The 12,192-nt window shown below is 55.6% G+C and overlaps 5 protein-coding genes across 5 annotated transcripts; 2 read left to right on the top strand and 3 right to left on the bottom strand.

The window, feature by feature from the left end:
• Positions 1 to 325: 325 nt before the first annotated feature.
• BKA78DRAFT_354106 (mitochondrial outer membrane translocase complex, subunit Tom22) lies at positions 326 to 1,035 on the bottom strand (the record flags this gene model as incomplete). The annotated part of the gene is made up of 3 exons (XM_066891669.1): positions 326 to 388; positions 516 to 886; positions 1,017 to 1,035. 3 exons carry the CDS (start codon positions 1,033 to 1,035, stop codon positions 326 to 328), a joined length of 453 nt encoding a protein of 150 aa, XP_066742391.1.
• A 315-nt stretch (positions 1,036 to 1,350) lies between these two features.
• Positions 1,351 to 2,689, top strand: BKA78DRAFT_318202 (kinetochore Sim4 complex subunit Fta4). Its single transcript, XM_066888759.1, has 2 exons — positions 1,351 to 1,610; positions 1,781 to 2,689. The coding sequence occupies exons 1-2, from the start codon at positions 1,463 to 1,465 to the stop codon at positions 2,458 to 2,460; spliced, it is 828 nt and encodes a 275-aa protein (XP_066742392.1). The 5' UTR covers positions 1,351 to 1,462; the 3' UTR covers positions 2,461 to 2,689.
• Positions 2,690 to 4,029: 1,340 nt separating this feature from the next.
• Positions 4,030 to 4,507, bottom strand: BKA78DRAFT_332222 (uncharacterized protein; the record flags this gene model as incomplete). The annotated part of the gene is made up of 2 exons (XM_066889965.1): positions 4,030 to 4,376; positions 4,438 to 4,507. 2 exons carry the CDS (start codon positions 4,505 to 4,507, stop codon positions 4,030 to 4,032), a joined length of 417 nt encoding a protein of 138 aa, XP_066742393.1.
• A 2,047-nt stretch (positions 4,508 to 6,554) lies between these two features.
• BKA78DRAFT_354109 (ATP-dependent RNA helicase-like protein dbp5) lies at positions 6,555 to 8,163 on the bottom strand (the record flags this gene model as incomplete). Its single annotated transcript, XM_066891670.1, has 5 exons — positions 6,555 to 6,821; positions 6,869 to 7,069; positions 7,115 to 7,352; positions 7,402 to 7,884; positions 7,937 to 8,163. The coding sequence occupies 5 exons, from the start codon at positions 8,161 to 8,163 to the stop codon at positions 6,555 to 6,557; spliced, it is 1,416 nt and encodes a 471-aa protein (XP_066742394.1).
• Positions 8,164 to 8,560: 397 nt separating this feature from the next.
• On the top strand, positions 8,561 to 11,199 carry BKA78DRAFT_354110 (putative actin polymerization protein Bzz1; the record flags this gene model as incomplete). The annotated part of the gene is made up of 7 exons (XM_066891671.1): positions 8,561 to 8,605; positions 8,660 to 8,686; positions 8,783 to 8,967; positions 9,021 to 9,363; positions 9,413 to 9,493; positions 9,551 to 10,694; positions 10,745 to 11,199. 7 exons carry the CDS (start codon positions 8,561 to 8,563, stop codon positions 11,197 to 11,199), a joined length of 2,280 nt encoding a protein of 759 aa, XP_066742395.1.
• Positions 11,200 to 12,192: the final 993 nt, after the last annotated feature.

Here is a 12,192-nt window from a genome sequence, read left to right on the forward strand (position 1 = left end):
GATGGGCGGTGTTGGGATTATATCATTGTACATATAGCATGCAGACGGAAAAGCCCGTTTCCCCACTCTTTTTGGTTGTCCTTGTGTTTCTGGAGAAGAGCAGCAAAGACGAGGTCGAAGGGGAGTGTGAAGTGGTGAAAGAGAAATTTTCATCTGAGCAGAGAAATAATACAGTTGCCACTGGAAGCCTCGAACCCGTCGTGTCCGTGACGTGCCTTCATCAAAGCTCCCTCGTCGTATGGACCGTGATTCACTGATGCCATCATCCCCAATCGCTCTCTCAAGCGTCCCATGATCAAGGTTGTAGATTTGTTCGTTGTGTATCCTACAAGGCAGGGCGGGGGGCGGCTTCGCCGGGCTGTTGGATTTGAGCGCCGGGAGTTATGACCTGGGAGGCAATGTCAGCAACTTGCTCGTCCTTCAATCGCCAAATATCGATCCATATCGAGCTTAGCGACTAGCGGCAAACTCGGCGTGGGCAATCCAAGCGCAATCCGCAGCATCAACCAACTCACCTCATTCGTGCTCTGCGTCATCTTCATCTCCTGCTCCATGGCCAGCATCTGCTGCTCCTCCATGTAGGCAAGGCCAAAGGGGACACCAAGCAGAAGACCGGAGGAGCTGACAACCCACAGGGCCTTGCCGCTGAAGCTGAGAGCCGTGGCCAGCCACGACGAGACGTTGTCGTAGCTCTTGGAGAAGAAGCGGCGCTGGGAGGGCGGCAGGATGTCCTTGAGCGCCGTCACGCGCTCATACAGCGTCTCGTCGGGCGCGACGCTGCTGATGTCGCTCGATGCGTCCGACGACACGGACGAGGCATCGTCCCAGTCGTCATCGCCGCCGTCGGCCGGCCCCCGCTGCGTGGCGTAGAGCTCCTCGTCGGGGACTGTTTTGCGCCGGAGCGGGGCACGTCAGCGTGAGCTCTAATTGTAGATATGGAGTGCGGCGAGAGGGTGGATTGGTTGTGGTCGTGGGTTGAATTGGTGCTTCTCAGTGGAAAGCATGGGAGCGCGGACCTTCCTCAAGCCTGACCATTTTGGCGTCGCCTTTGTATTTTCCTTGCGGTTGATTTGATCGACGAGGGCGCGAACGGAGAGTGCAAATGGCGGATACAAGGGTCCAGACGCGGGTGGGTGTGGAGTGGGAGCGAGGGTTGTTTGACAGGTCGACAGTACCGTCGGTGATGATGGACCTCAATAATGGCCGCAACTTTTGCGGTTTCTTCCTGGCTCCGCTGCCCGCCCGGGCGGTCAGAGCTTCGGCCGTGTCTGATTCGCCCGCTGTTTACTTGTGCCTAAGGCAAGAAAATGACGTCCGCTCCGCTCGCTCAGACGCGTCTCACGGGAACATCGACCAAACACTCAACTCACCAGCAACCCCATTTTCTTCTCGCCATACCCAAAACTCGCCTGCAGTCTGCATGACCAGATTTTTGGCCAGTCAATTGACATGATCCTCTCTCATGTCGGGCACAAATACCGTCATCGACCTCAAGTCGGCCTTTATTCGCCGCCAGACGCGTATCCTATCACAACCACTGCAAGCACCACAGCAATGGAAAGACGACTGCGAGATGCCCGACGCCGCAATACGTAGTGCCATGCGCGAGGGTAGGTACATTGAAACTGCGAAATAGCCCAGTAATTTTTGTTCCACTTGATTTTCAGTCTTGCTTCTTTTCTTCAAGTTCCATAGCCTCGAAGTGTTGTTTCACATCATGACAATCCTTCCTTATTACTACACCAACCGCCGTGATACTCCCAACTAACACACATCCCAGTCAACCGGCGACTAACACGACACAACAAAATCGCCTACTCGACCATCGCCATTCGCCACACAGCCGAGCAAATCGACGCGCTCTACTGGCAAAGCACGGCGCCCAAACCCAGCACCAGCTCTAGCTCCACTTCTTCTCTCTCCCTCTCCAACGACTCCTCAAACAACCCCTTCCGCTCCGCCGCCGACCTCACCTCCCCGACCACCATCGCCGCCCTCCCGCCCTCCTGGGACGACGTCGACCCCGAACAAGCCCAGACGCTTTCCACCACCACCACTTCCACCTCCTCACAGCGCCAACTGCAGCACGCCTACACCACGCGCACCGCGCATCTGCGGGACCTCTCCTCGCGGCGTGCCGCCGCGCGGCTCAAACTCGCGCGCCTCAAGGCGCTAAAGGCAGCGCTGCGACCCCTGGCCGACCCGGCGCAGAGCGTGCAGCCGAACCTGGCGACCCGGGATGGCGAGTTGGCAGCGGAGGTGGCGCGCATGAAGACGTTGGGGGTCAGGGTTGCGGCGAGGGTGGGGGAGAGGGTCGAGGCGAGGAGCAAGGGCGAAGGCCCGGCCACGGCGGATGGGGAAGATGAGGTAAGGGAAGAGGATGGGAGTGATGTGCTGGTGGGCAAGATGTCGGCTGAAGAGCGGCAGAGAAGGAAATTGGAGGGCGTGTTGAATTGGTGATTGGGAAAGTGAGGGTCTGACTATGCCACAGTGCGTATATCGCAGTCAATGTTCGGCAGCGATTTTGATCTACCCTCCCGTTACCTTATGCACATCACCGTCCCCATCGCCATCGTCCTTAGAAGAAGCACTAGACGCATCTTGAAAAGGCAGGGTGCGCTACGCTTAAGCAGCAAGCTCAACCACCCAACCACTCGAAATATCATGAATAATCATTGGTCTTGCTTCCACCATCTCTTTCCATCTATTGCACCAAAATAGCTCTTAGGAGAGGGGAGACAGAGGTGGCAACCTGACTCTGAGCAAACTCCCGCCCCGCGTAAGTAAACCATGAATGAATGCGTGCCTGTCACAAAGGAGAAGGAGAGACGTTGGAGGGAAAGAGGGCAACACGCCCAGGCAACATTGACCCGCAGGGATGTTCTCTATTAGTATGATCTTGCATGGCCGATAGTCCAAGTACGCTCCCTGTTGGTTTTGAACTCTGCATAGTCTAAGCAGCGGAAGTATTCATGGGTTCCTCTATGGGACCTCTGATTTGTAGGTTTGTCTCGATTGTTTCCCGCTTTGCTCCCTTCCCCTTCGCACTTGACTAGACCTCTTTCCATCCTCGACTTGTTTTGGTCCGTCTCTCTGGCTTACTGTCCTTCTTCGCTGTTATCAACTGACTGCCCGACTGCTATCAGCCATTTTTCATGGAAGCTACATGCATGCAACGCGCATCCATATCACATCAACACGCTCTTCTCTACACGTGTTGCCTCGTCTCTCTATAAGCACGGGCATATACTCGCACAACATGCAAGCTACATGTAATGGTCAGATTGTCGAGGAGGGTATCGAATAATACACGTCTTTGCCTCTAATCAAGACACACTACACACGACCCGTTGATAAACAACAGGAATAAAGTCATCCACATTCAAATCTTGTGAACCTTGAAAATTCCACGTCCAGGCTTCAATATCCGTCAAAACATTTATTCCAATTATGCAAGGTTTGAAAGCCCACGTTCAGGCTTCCAGGTCCACTTCTGACCTAAGATCCCTACAAGTAGAAACAGGTCTTTAGGGGTCCCTGTTTCTACTAGCCCTATTCTTTTTTTTTTTTTTTTTACAGCCCGGCTATGCCTATGAAAGCTCTTTTGGTTTAATAGGATGATATTTGGACCCACATTTAGGTAGTCATACTTTGGAGGAGGTGAATTCTGAAGTACGGGGTGGGATTTGAAAAACTTGCAAAATCTGAACACTTTCTTCTAGCGCCGCTTGATACAAGGGCTTGGTTTTTGTTCCTCTCTCCCTACTTCCCCCATGTCGGAAGGGGTGACACCAGAAGATTAGGTCTACTTGGTAAATACATACAGGCTCGAATGCTTCAATACAGAGTACCATTGACACGCAAAAAGATCGTCATGCAGATGCCACCACTCAAGCGTTGCGCATGAAAACTCGCATCAAAGTGAGCTCGAAGCGCTCGCACGCTTCGTCCTGCTGGGGCCGGGTGTGTCGATTCCCAACGACACGAACAGAGGCCCAGATAACCAAAAGTCTTCTCATCTCTTTCTCTCTACCGCTCAATCGCCTTAGGCGCCACGGCAAGAATAACGACCAAACTTGTCACAATGAGCGCCGCTGCAATCATGCTGACAACCACAACGCTGCCCCTGCTCGCAGGGAACTTGCCCCGTATAACGTAATGCTGCGACTCGAAGTAGCGGTGGAAGCCGATGAGCAGAATCACAATGGACACGCCGATGAAGGTGGCGCCCAGCGGCTTGCCCACGTGGCGCAGGTGCACGTCGGATGGGTTGGCCGGGGTGGAGAGGGACGTGTTGAGCCGGAAGAGCTGCGTCACGGCGATGCCGATGCTGGCGAAGGAGAGCGAGGTCCGCAGCCAGGCGAGGAATGTGCGTTCTAAAGGTCGGATATGTCAGTTACTAGGGGCGCAGTTGGTTTTGGACGAGGTCAAACGTACCCAAGGCCAGATGGTCGCGTGCCACGGAGCCCTTGTTGTCGAGCTCCACGCTGCCATAGCGCTCTGCCATTTTCTTCCACCACCCTTCTTCGCCAGCACCACCACCACCAACGACGGCGCCGTTCCCATTGCCGCTTGAGTTTCCCGCGCCGCTGGCCGGGGCCGTGTCACCTGCGCGCCCGTTTCTGGACGTCGAACCCCCGCCAATGCCCTGTCTCCTCGACCGTACCGTCGACGCGTAGCTACTCAGGCTACTCTCTCTTGCCCGACTACTTCGTTCCCCTACGGCGTCGACCCTCTTGGCTGTCACGTCCGTGTCCCGCGAATCGGCGTCCGTCTCGTCGGTCTCGGCTTCTTCCTCCTCTTCCTCCTTGCCCTTGCCTGTGCCCTCTCCCGCCGTCGTTGTCCGGTAAGACCTCACGCCGACGCCATTGCGGTCCGCGCCCAGTATCCCCGTCGTCTCGTCCGCGCTGCTGCTCACGTAGCCGCCGTCCCCGCGCTCTTGCTGGCCGTTGGCCATCTGTTGCCGTTGTTGCGATTGTTCCTCCTGCTGCAGCCGCCGCCGCCTCTCCGCTCCGGGCGTCTCCATTGGCTCGCTGAATGTCACGACGCTGCGACGTCCGGGGCTGTCGTGCCCAGAGGCAAAGCTGTAGCCGCCACCGCCGCCGCCGCTGCCGGTGCTGCCGTCGTTGAGGAAGGCCTCGAGAACTGTGTCGGAATGCGATGCGGAGAGAGGCGGCGCGCTTCGGTAGTGCTGGGAGCGCGAGTATGAATTGTTGCTGGTGGTCGACGAGGTGGACGTATATAATGCGTAGCGGTGGGATGAAGATGCTTGCGTATATCTAGTGCTGGTGTAGTTGGCAGCTGCAGGAGAGGAACGGAACAGCGACGCGGACGTCTCTGTTGCCGGCGAGAAAGACGATGGTATTACGGGTGTGGTGACGGTGCTGCACGAGGCGTCAGAAAAAGAATTGAACAAGCGGAACCAAGGGCGGGGACTAGGTGGATAAGAAGGCGGAGCGGGATGGATGGAAGGTGTGTAGAGCCAGGACAAGCTAGGCAGGTAGAGTGGGTTGTTGGAAGAGAGCATGTAGCGCACCGTTGCACGTCGTCCAGACCAGGCCGCCTGGCAGTACCAGCGGCAGCGAGGAGATCATCTTGACTCCCCACAGCTTCGCCATTGTCATGAAGACTCCTTGTCGCCGTCGTGTTGGGCTCGGCAGCAGACATGTGTGCTCCCGCATCCGCATTCCTCTCATCGCCGGACTCGGGACCCATGTCGGCGGGCGGCAGCTAGGTAGCTAGCAGAACAAACCAAGTCGCTCTCTTTACCAGGTCTGACCTAGTTGCGACCGCCAAAACTGCTTGACAGCTTGTGGAAACAACAAACGTCAATGCCGCACCAGCGGCGCGCGATGTTCAAGCTAGCTAGCTCTGGAGCCCTGCGGTGTTTGTTCCACGCCTGAGGAGCTTATCGTTTCGACTGCGGTGACGGGGGGCTCAAATTTTCGGCGAGTTTGACCTGGTAAGGCACTGTAGCTTTAGGGATCCCACGGCCTGGTCGGCGATGTTCTGGTGGTCAGACGCTCGCCTTTTGCTCGTGACGACATTTTAGCGCGGGGAAGCAGCGGTATACGACCGTCATACGTGTTGCGGTGTGCTCTTTTCGAAGAACAAAAGCCATGGCACCGACAATTCGGCCGATGTGCTGCGAACGCCGTCTTTGTTGGTTGACAATAGATCCAGAGTACAGGGCATGGAATGCGTAGAGACCCTGGAGTCATTGTTGTGCTGGCGTAATGTCAAGGGAGACAGCCGAGCCGAGTCAGCTGTCGAAGATCCTCACGAAAAGAGCAGCAACTGGCAAGCTTTTTAGGTGACCGCGCAATGCTTTGCGGCCATTTGAAATCTTCTCTTCGTTCAATTGATCCGGATCAACTTTCAGTCTAGGTGCTTTTCTCCCTTTTGGGTTGTCATTGCATGCAGATTACCGTCCTCGGATTTTTCGACCAACGCCGTCTCATGATATCTTAGGCACCTTCATCTACAAATCCATCCTTTCAAACCATTCCACCGACCATCTTTTGCAAGTCTGATCCTGGGCCGATAGCGACCTACTAGGCCATCATTTCCGCAGTCGACTTGCCCGCACGCGAGCTCTTGATGACCTTTTGGATGGTCTCCTCCGTGTTGTCCCAGTCATTGGTGTCGAGCGGCTGCAGTTCGGTGTGGTAGAATTGCGCAATCTCGGCCAGGTTCTGCCAGCTCTTCTTGTCGTGGATGAAGCTGATGGCCACGCCGACACGGCCGAATCTGCCCGTGCGACCAATGCGGTGAAGGTACGTCTCGTGGTCTGGTCCACCAGTGACCGTCTCAGGAATGTCCTGCGCTTTGTGAGTGAAAGACCGACATAGAACGGTGGGAGGCATACGTAGTTGATGACCATGGTCACGGATTGCACATCAATACCACGGGCGAGCACGTTTGTGGTGATGAGGACCTTGGCCTCGCCGCTGCGAAACCTGTCGATGATGGCGTCACGCTCAGGGCCCTCCAGAGCACCGGAAAGTTGAGCCACCTTATGGCCTTCGGCCGTCATGCGCCTCTCGAGCTGAGCGGCAGTGTCGCGACGCTTTGACTAGTCAGCGAGGCTCCCTCCTGGACTGCGCAAACTTACCTTGACGAAAATGATGGAGGAGGCGATTGTCATCAGACCGTAGAACTGCAACAGCACGCGGAACTTGTCCTCTTCACCCTGGCAGTCCAGATAAAACTGCTTGATGCCTTCCACGGTGAGCTCCTCGTGCCTGAGAGTAAGCTGGTTGGCGGATGGAGCAAAGGTCTTTGCGTAGCGGACGACCTCGTCGGGGAACGTTGCAGAGAAGAGGACAATCTGACAGTCTTGGGGCAAGAGCCTATGCGATGTTAGCACCCACGTCATTCCAGATGGAAGACCTCAATTACATCTTGACTCTCTTGCATTGTTCTCCTAGGCCTTGCTGATCAAGCATGTTGTCGGCCTCGTCCAGAACAAGCACCCTCATCCCACGGGGATCCAAAAGCCTCTTCCTGATCATGTCCATGACCGTGCCAGGTGTGCCGACCACAACCTGACCCTCGAACTTCTGACCGCGACGAGAGGGGTCAGGAATGGCAGCCGTGACGGTGAGACCCTGCATGTACTTGCCCATCTCCTGGACAACACCAATGATCTGACGGGCGAGTTCTCTGCTGGGAGCAAGGACAAGGGCTTGCGGCTGCAATGTGGAGAGGTCGACGCGCGAGAGGATGTTGAGCGTAAAAGCAGCGGTCTTGCCGGTACCAGACTGCGACTGTCCGATCATGTTCGCGGGAGGGTTCATGAGAAGCAGGGGTAGGGCCTTTTCTTGAATTTTGGAAGGCTTCTGGAACTTCATGCCGTACAAGCCCTGAAGCAGCTCAGGCTTCCTGACATGGGGATTAGAGACTCTTCTTGCGCAGCAATTCCAGTCGCACGTACAGCTGGAGGTCCTCAAAGGACTTGGCCGAGAAGAGCGGGTTGTTTGGGTCCGCCTGGAGATCGGCCAGCTTCACCTCGACATCATATTCAGGCTCCGCCAGACCACCTCCGGTAGTAGGAGCGCCATCGACTTGCGCAGCCTCAACGCTGTCCTCGGCAGGCTTGTCGCTGGTGATGCGGCTCTCGAGAGGGGGCGCTTCGGTCTTGGGCGGCTCTTCGGAAGACATGGTGGAAGTGTGGGTTCGCGACGAGATATTTGGAGGAGCAAGCCTTTGTTTGGCGGGGTCGAAAGGCGTCACGCAGGATTGGCGGGCGTGGCGCGACGGTGATGCGGGAGGATGAGAGCGGCGGGCACTGCGTAGAAGAAGCAGGCCAGTGATAAGCGTGAAAAAAGGTGTGGAGAGAGAGTGAAGAGAAAGAGTTGTGGAGTTGATGCAGTTGGTGATGGCATGGGTCAGGGTCGGCTGTTTGCACCTCCGATCGTCCCCCGCCATCGACGCGCAGGGGCCGCGCGGTGTGTGCCTACGATAACCCACCACCAACCTGCAGCCCTGCCCGACTGCTCTTCATGTTCCCAATCGCATCTTTGCGACTCTGCTCCCCCCTCCTTTGAAGTCTCCAAACATGGCCGAGCTGGATATTGCTCCAAACTTTGGAGCCGAGCTGAAGGTACACCACCGTCCTGCGCCTATCAGAGCGCCGTAGGGCTAACCGGTCGAGCAGGATGGCTTCAAGCCAGTCAACGCATGGGTACGTGCAGCTCGCTCACCCCACTCCCGTCTCCCCGAAATGTAGTCGCAGCGCATACAAGAGCCTCCTGGACGTGTCTAATCCGGTTGTCTCCAGGTCGGGAATGGCATTGCATGGCTGGATGATATACAACAGTTCTACCGGGAACGGAGTGCTATAGAGAAGGAGTACGCAGCGCGGCTCAACGCCCTAGCAAAGAAATACTTTGAGAAGAAGGCCAAAAAGTCTAGCTTGATCAGTGTTGGAGAGAATCCCACTGTCACTCCAGGCTCGTTGGAATGGTGCGTCGCGCCTCGGCTGGGGACCTTGGGATCCGAGACTGACTGCGAGATAGTGCCTCCATGACGACATGGCAGGTCCAACTTACCACGCTCGAGAATCGCGCCAACCAGCACGAACAATTCGCCGGCGAACTGGTAACCAATTTGGCCGAACCGCTCAAGCAGCTAGCCGCTCGCTATGAGGAGCTGCGCAAACATCACGTCGATTATGCCGGCAAGCTAGAAAAGGAGCGCGACTCCCAATACAGCGACCTGAAGAAGATGAAGGGTAAATACGATGGCGCCTGCCAAGAAGTAGAAAGTCGGCGGAAGAAGTCGGACGCGGCTATGGACCACGGCAAACAAAAGGCGCGAGCGGCATTTGAGCAGCAACAGGCAGAGATGCGGAACGTCAAGGTATGCTGCCCATCTTGCTGTCACTATCAGCATGCTAACACCTTGTCAGAGCATGTACTTAATGAACATAAATGTCACAAATAAGCAAAAGGAGAGGTACTACCATGAGTATGTACCGGAGCTTCTTAATGTAAGAATTCGGGAAAGTTTCCGGGCTGCTAATCACAGTGGCTGACATTTTGTACAGAGTTTACAAGACCTGTCCGAGACCCGCGTCTCCAAATTGAATCACATCTGGTCGCTTGCTGCGGAGATTGAAACCTCAACACTTGCCCGAAGTACAGAATTCTTGAACCACCTGGCCTCTGAGATTCCTCGGAATAACCCAGCACTCGACTCGATGATGTTCGTCAGACACAATGCGACCGAATGGCAAGACCCGCCCGACTTTGTGTTTGAGCCAAGTCCGATTTGGCTTGACGACGACCAGATTCCAACAGACGAAATCACCAAGGTCTTCCTGAGAAATGTGTTGATGAAGAGCAAAGGATCACTGCGAGAATTGGAACGTGAAATATCCAAGAAGATGGGTGAAGTCGAAAATGCTAGAAAAGTGAGGCAGCTCATCCAAGAAGGCAAAGACAAGAGAGACGAGGTAGAATGCGTGCGGGCCCTCTTTGCGATGCAAGAAGCGCTCCACGAGATTCAAAAACAAAAGACGACTGCCGAGGTGGAGGTATCTACCATTACCTCTGCTGTTGGCGATATCAGCGTCGGCGCCCGGAATCACAACTTCAAGTCCCAGACCTTCAAGATTCCTACAAATTGCGACCTTTGTGGCGAGCGCATATGGGGTTTGTCAGCAAAGGGTTTTGACTGCCAGGACTGCGGCTACACGTGTCACAGCAAATGTCAAATGAAAGTGCCCACCGACTGCCCCGGGGAACAGTCGAAAGAGGAGAAAAAGAGACTCAAAGTTGTTCGTCAAGAGTCAGCCCGCGCGTCTTCAACCAGTTTGGCTCCGACAGACTCTCAGTCTGACATGCCGAAGCTTGGTCGAAGCGACACTGTGAATTCGATGAACACACTCAGCTCGGGGTACTCTGCTTCAGCACATCGATCGGTGTCGGCCACATCGGTCGAGGAGAACGAAAAGCCTGATAGAAGCAGTACGATCAAGGGAGCGCTAGGAGGTATCCGCAAGCATAGAATCATGGCACCGCCACCTGCACAGTACGTCAAGGCACCAGAGGATGGCGGGGCAAATGGAGACGGCGTAGCAGCGAAGCCTGGCGAACCCAGAGGTCGGATGCTCTACCCATACCAGGCAGTTGGCGAGGGTGAGATCTCTGTCGACGAAGGCAAAGATGTGGTCATTGTCGAGCCAGATGGTAAGTCACTACTCCTGAAACACCACCGTTCCAATTTCTGACTTCAAAAGATGGCTCCGGTTGGATGACTGTCCGCGCTGGCACTCAATCTGGCCTCGTCCCTGCCAGCTACGTCGAATCACTACCCACACCAGCTCCAGCACCTACACTGCACGCGGCACCTACACCGCTCGCAGCGGCAGCGCCAATCTCACCAGCGCGTCCGTCATCGGCATATTCAAATAGCACAGCGTCGATACACTCGTCAACCGCCGCCGCCAACAACCCAACCATGTCGCCGGCAGGCAAGAAGAAGGGGCCGGCAGTGGCGCCCAAGCGTGGCGCCAAGAAGCTCAAGTATGCTGAAGCGCTGTATGACTACGAGGCGCGCAGTGATGCCGAGCACAGCATTGCCGAGGGCGAGCGATTCGTCCTGATCAATGGGGACGTTGGTGAGGGGTGGGCGGATGTCGAGAAGGGCGGTATTGTAAGGAGCGTGCCGGCGAACTACATCAGGGAAGTGTGAGGGCCATTTTTGGGGTAGGAAGCTTGGTTGGATCTTTCGTTCCCCTGTTTGGCTTCCCAGTGCTGCTTGTGCGGTGGAACTCATTTCAGGGCGTTGTCAGACACGGAGCAGAGCGATGAAGCGAGTTCGATGTGTTGGTGTTTTCATTCATAGACGATGGCCTTTTTTGTCCACTTCCTTCTACCTCCTCCCCTGACCTCTTGTGTTCTGATATACCGCCTTTCTTCTCCTGTTGCACATGGCGAGGTGTTGCTTGCTGCTCGCGTTCCCCTTCATCTATCTAGTCCATTGACTGTTTGGATTGCGGTACAGAAATAGTAGCACGAGAGTCCGGCATCGGACAGAGACGGAGGAAGCTTTGCGGCTGTGAACTATACTTCCTTTTTTCCTCTTCTCTCTACACATTCGCTTCTTGGTTGACACTTGGGCAAAAGGGCATCGACAGGGGCAATGGAGGGAGATACAGAGAATAGCGCGCTCTACCCACGGCTTGAGAAGCTTTCTCTAGCCCTGTTGTGCGTAGGCATCTACATCAATCACTTCCCACACAATTCAAGGTCTTGTCCCTTGAGATCTCAATCCAGCACTTACATAGATCGGGCTTCCCAGGTTATCTCTGCCTCTCCCTCTCCTCTGGCAAAAGTGTCACCGGCTACGCCATGTACTGTCCTCACCTACCTCCGCACGGCCACCGCGGTGCAGCCAGCGCTGAACACAGCCTCCTTCCTTTGCCCCCCCCCCCGTCCAAGCCAACCAGCCAACCTTCAATGCATCACCGCACTTCATGCTGAATGGTAGCCTGGCTGGCCCTCGCTCGTCTTCGCATATGTATTTGGCTTCGCTAGAGCGAGGGCAGGAAGACAAGACCAAGATCCCAAGACGGCCGGTTTATTGAACAAGCCCCAATGGTGACCAACAAGCAGTTGGAAACTATTTGGATCTGTGCCGCGCCGTATTCCTTTCGGGAGGGAGGCGGGCGGGTACCTGCGCGAT

This window comes from Phyllosticta capitalensis (genome assembly GCF_038381095.1).
Source record: "Phyllosticta capitalensis strain CBS 128856 chromosome Unknown BKA78scaffold_7, whole genome shotgun sequence".
NCBI classification, from domain to species: Eukaryota; Fungi; Ascomycota; class Dothideomycetes; order Botryosphaeriales; family Phyllostictaceae; genus Phyllosticta; species Phyllosticta capitalensis.

Bases quoted from the DNA above. Each gene is read 5' to 3' on its own strand.
- BKA78DRAFT_318202 (XM_066888759.1), top strand. From the start codon at position 1,463: ATGTCGGGCACAAATACCGTCATCGACCTCAAGTCGGCCTTTATTCGC. The intron at 1,611-1,780 runs GTAGGTACATTG...CACACATCCCAG, and splicing joins ACGTAGTGCCATGCGCGAGG to TCAACCGGCGACTAACACGA.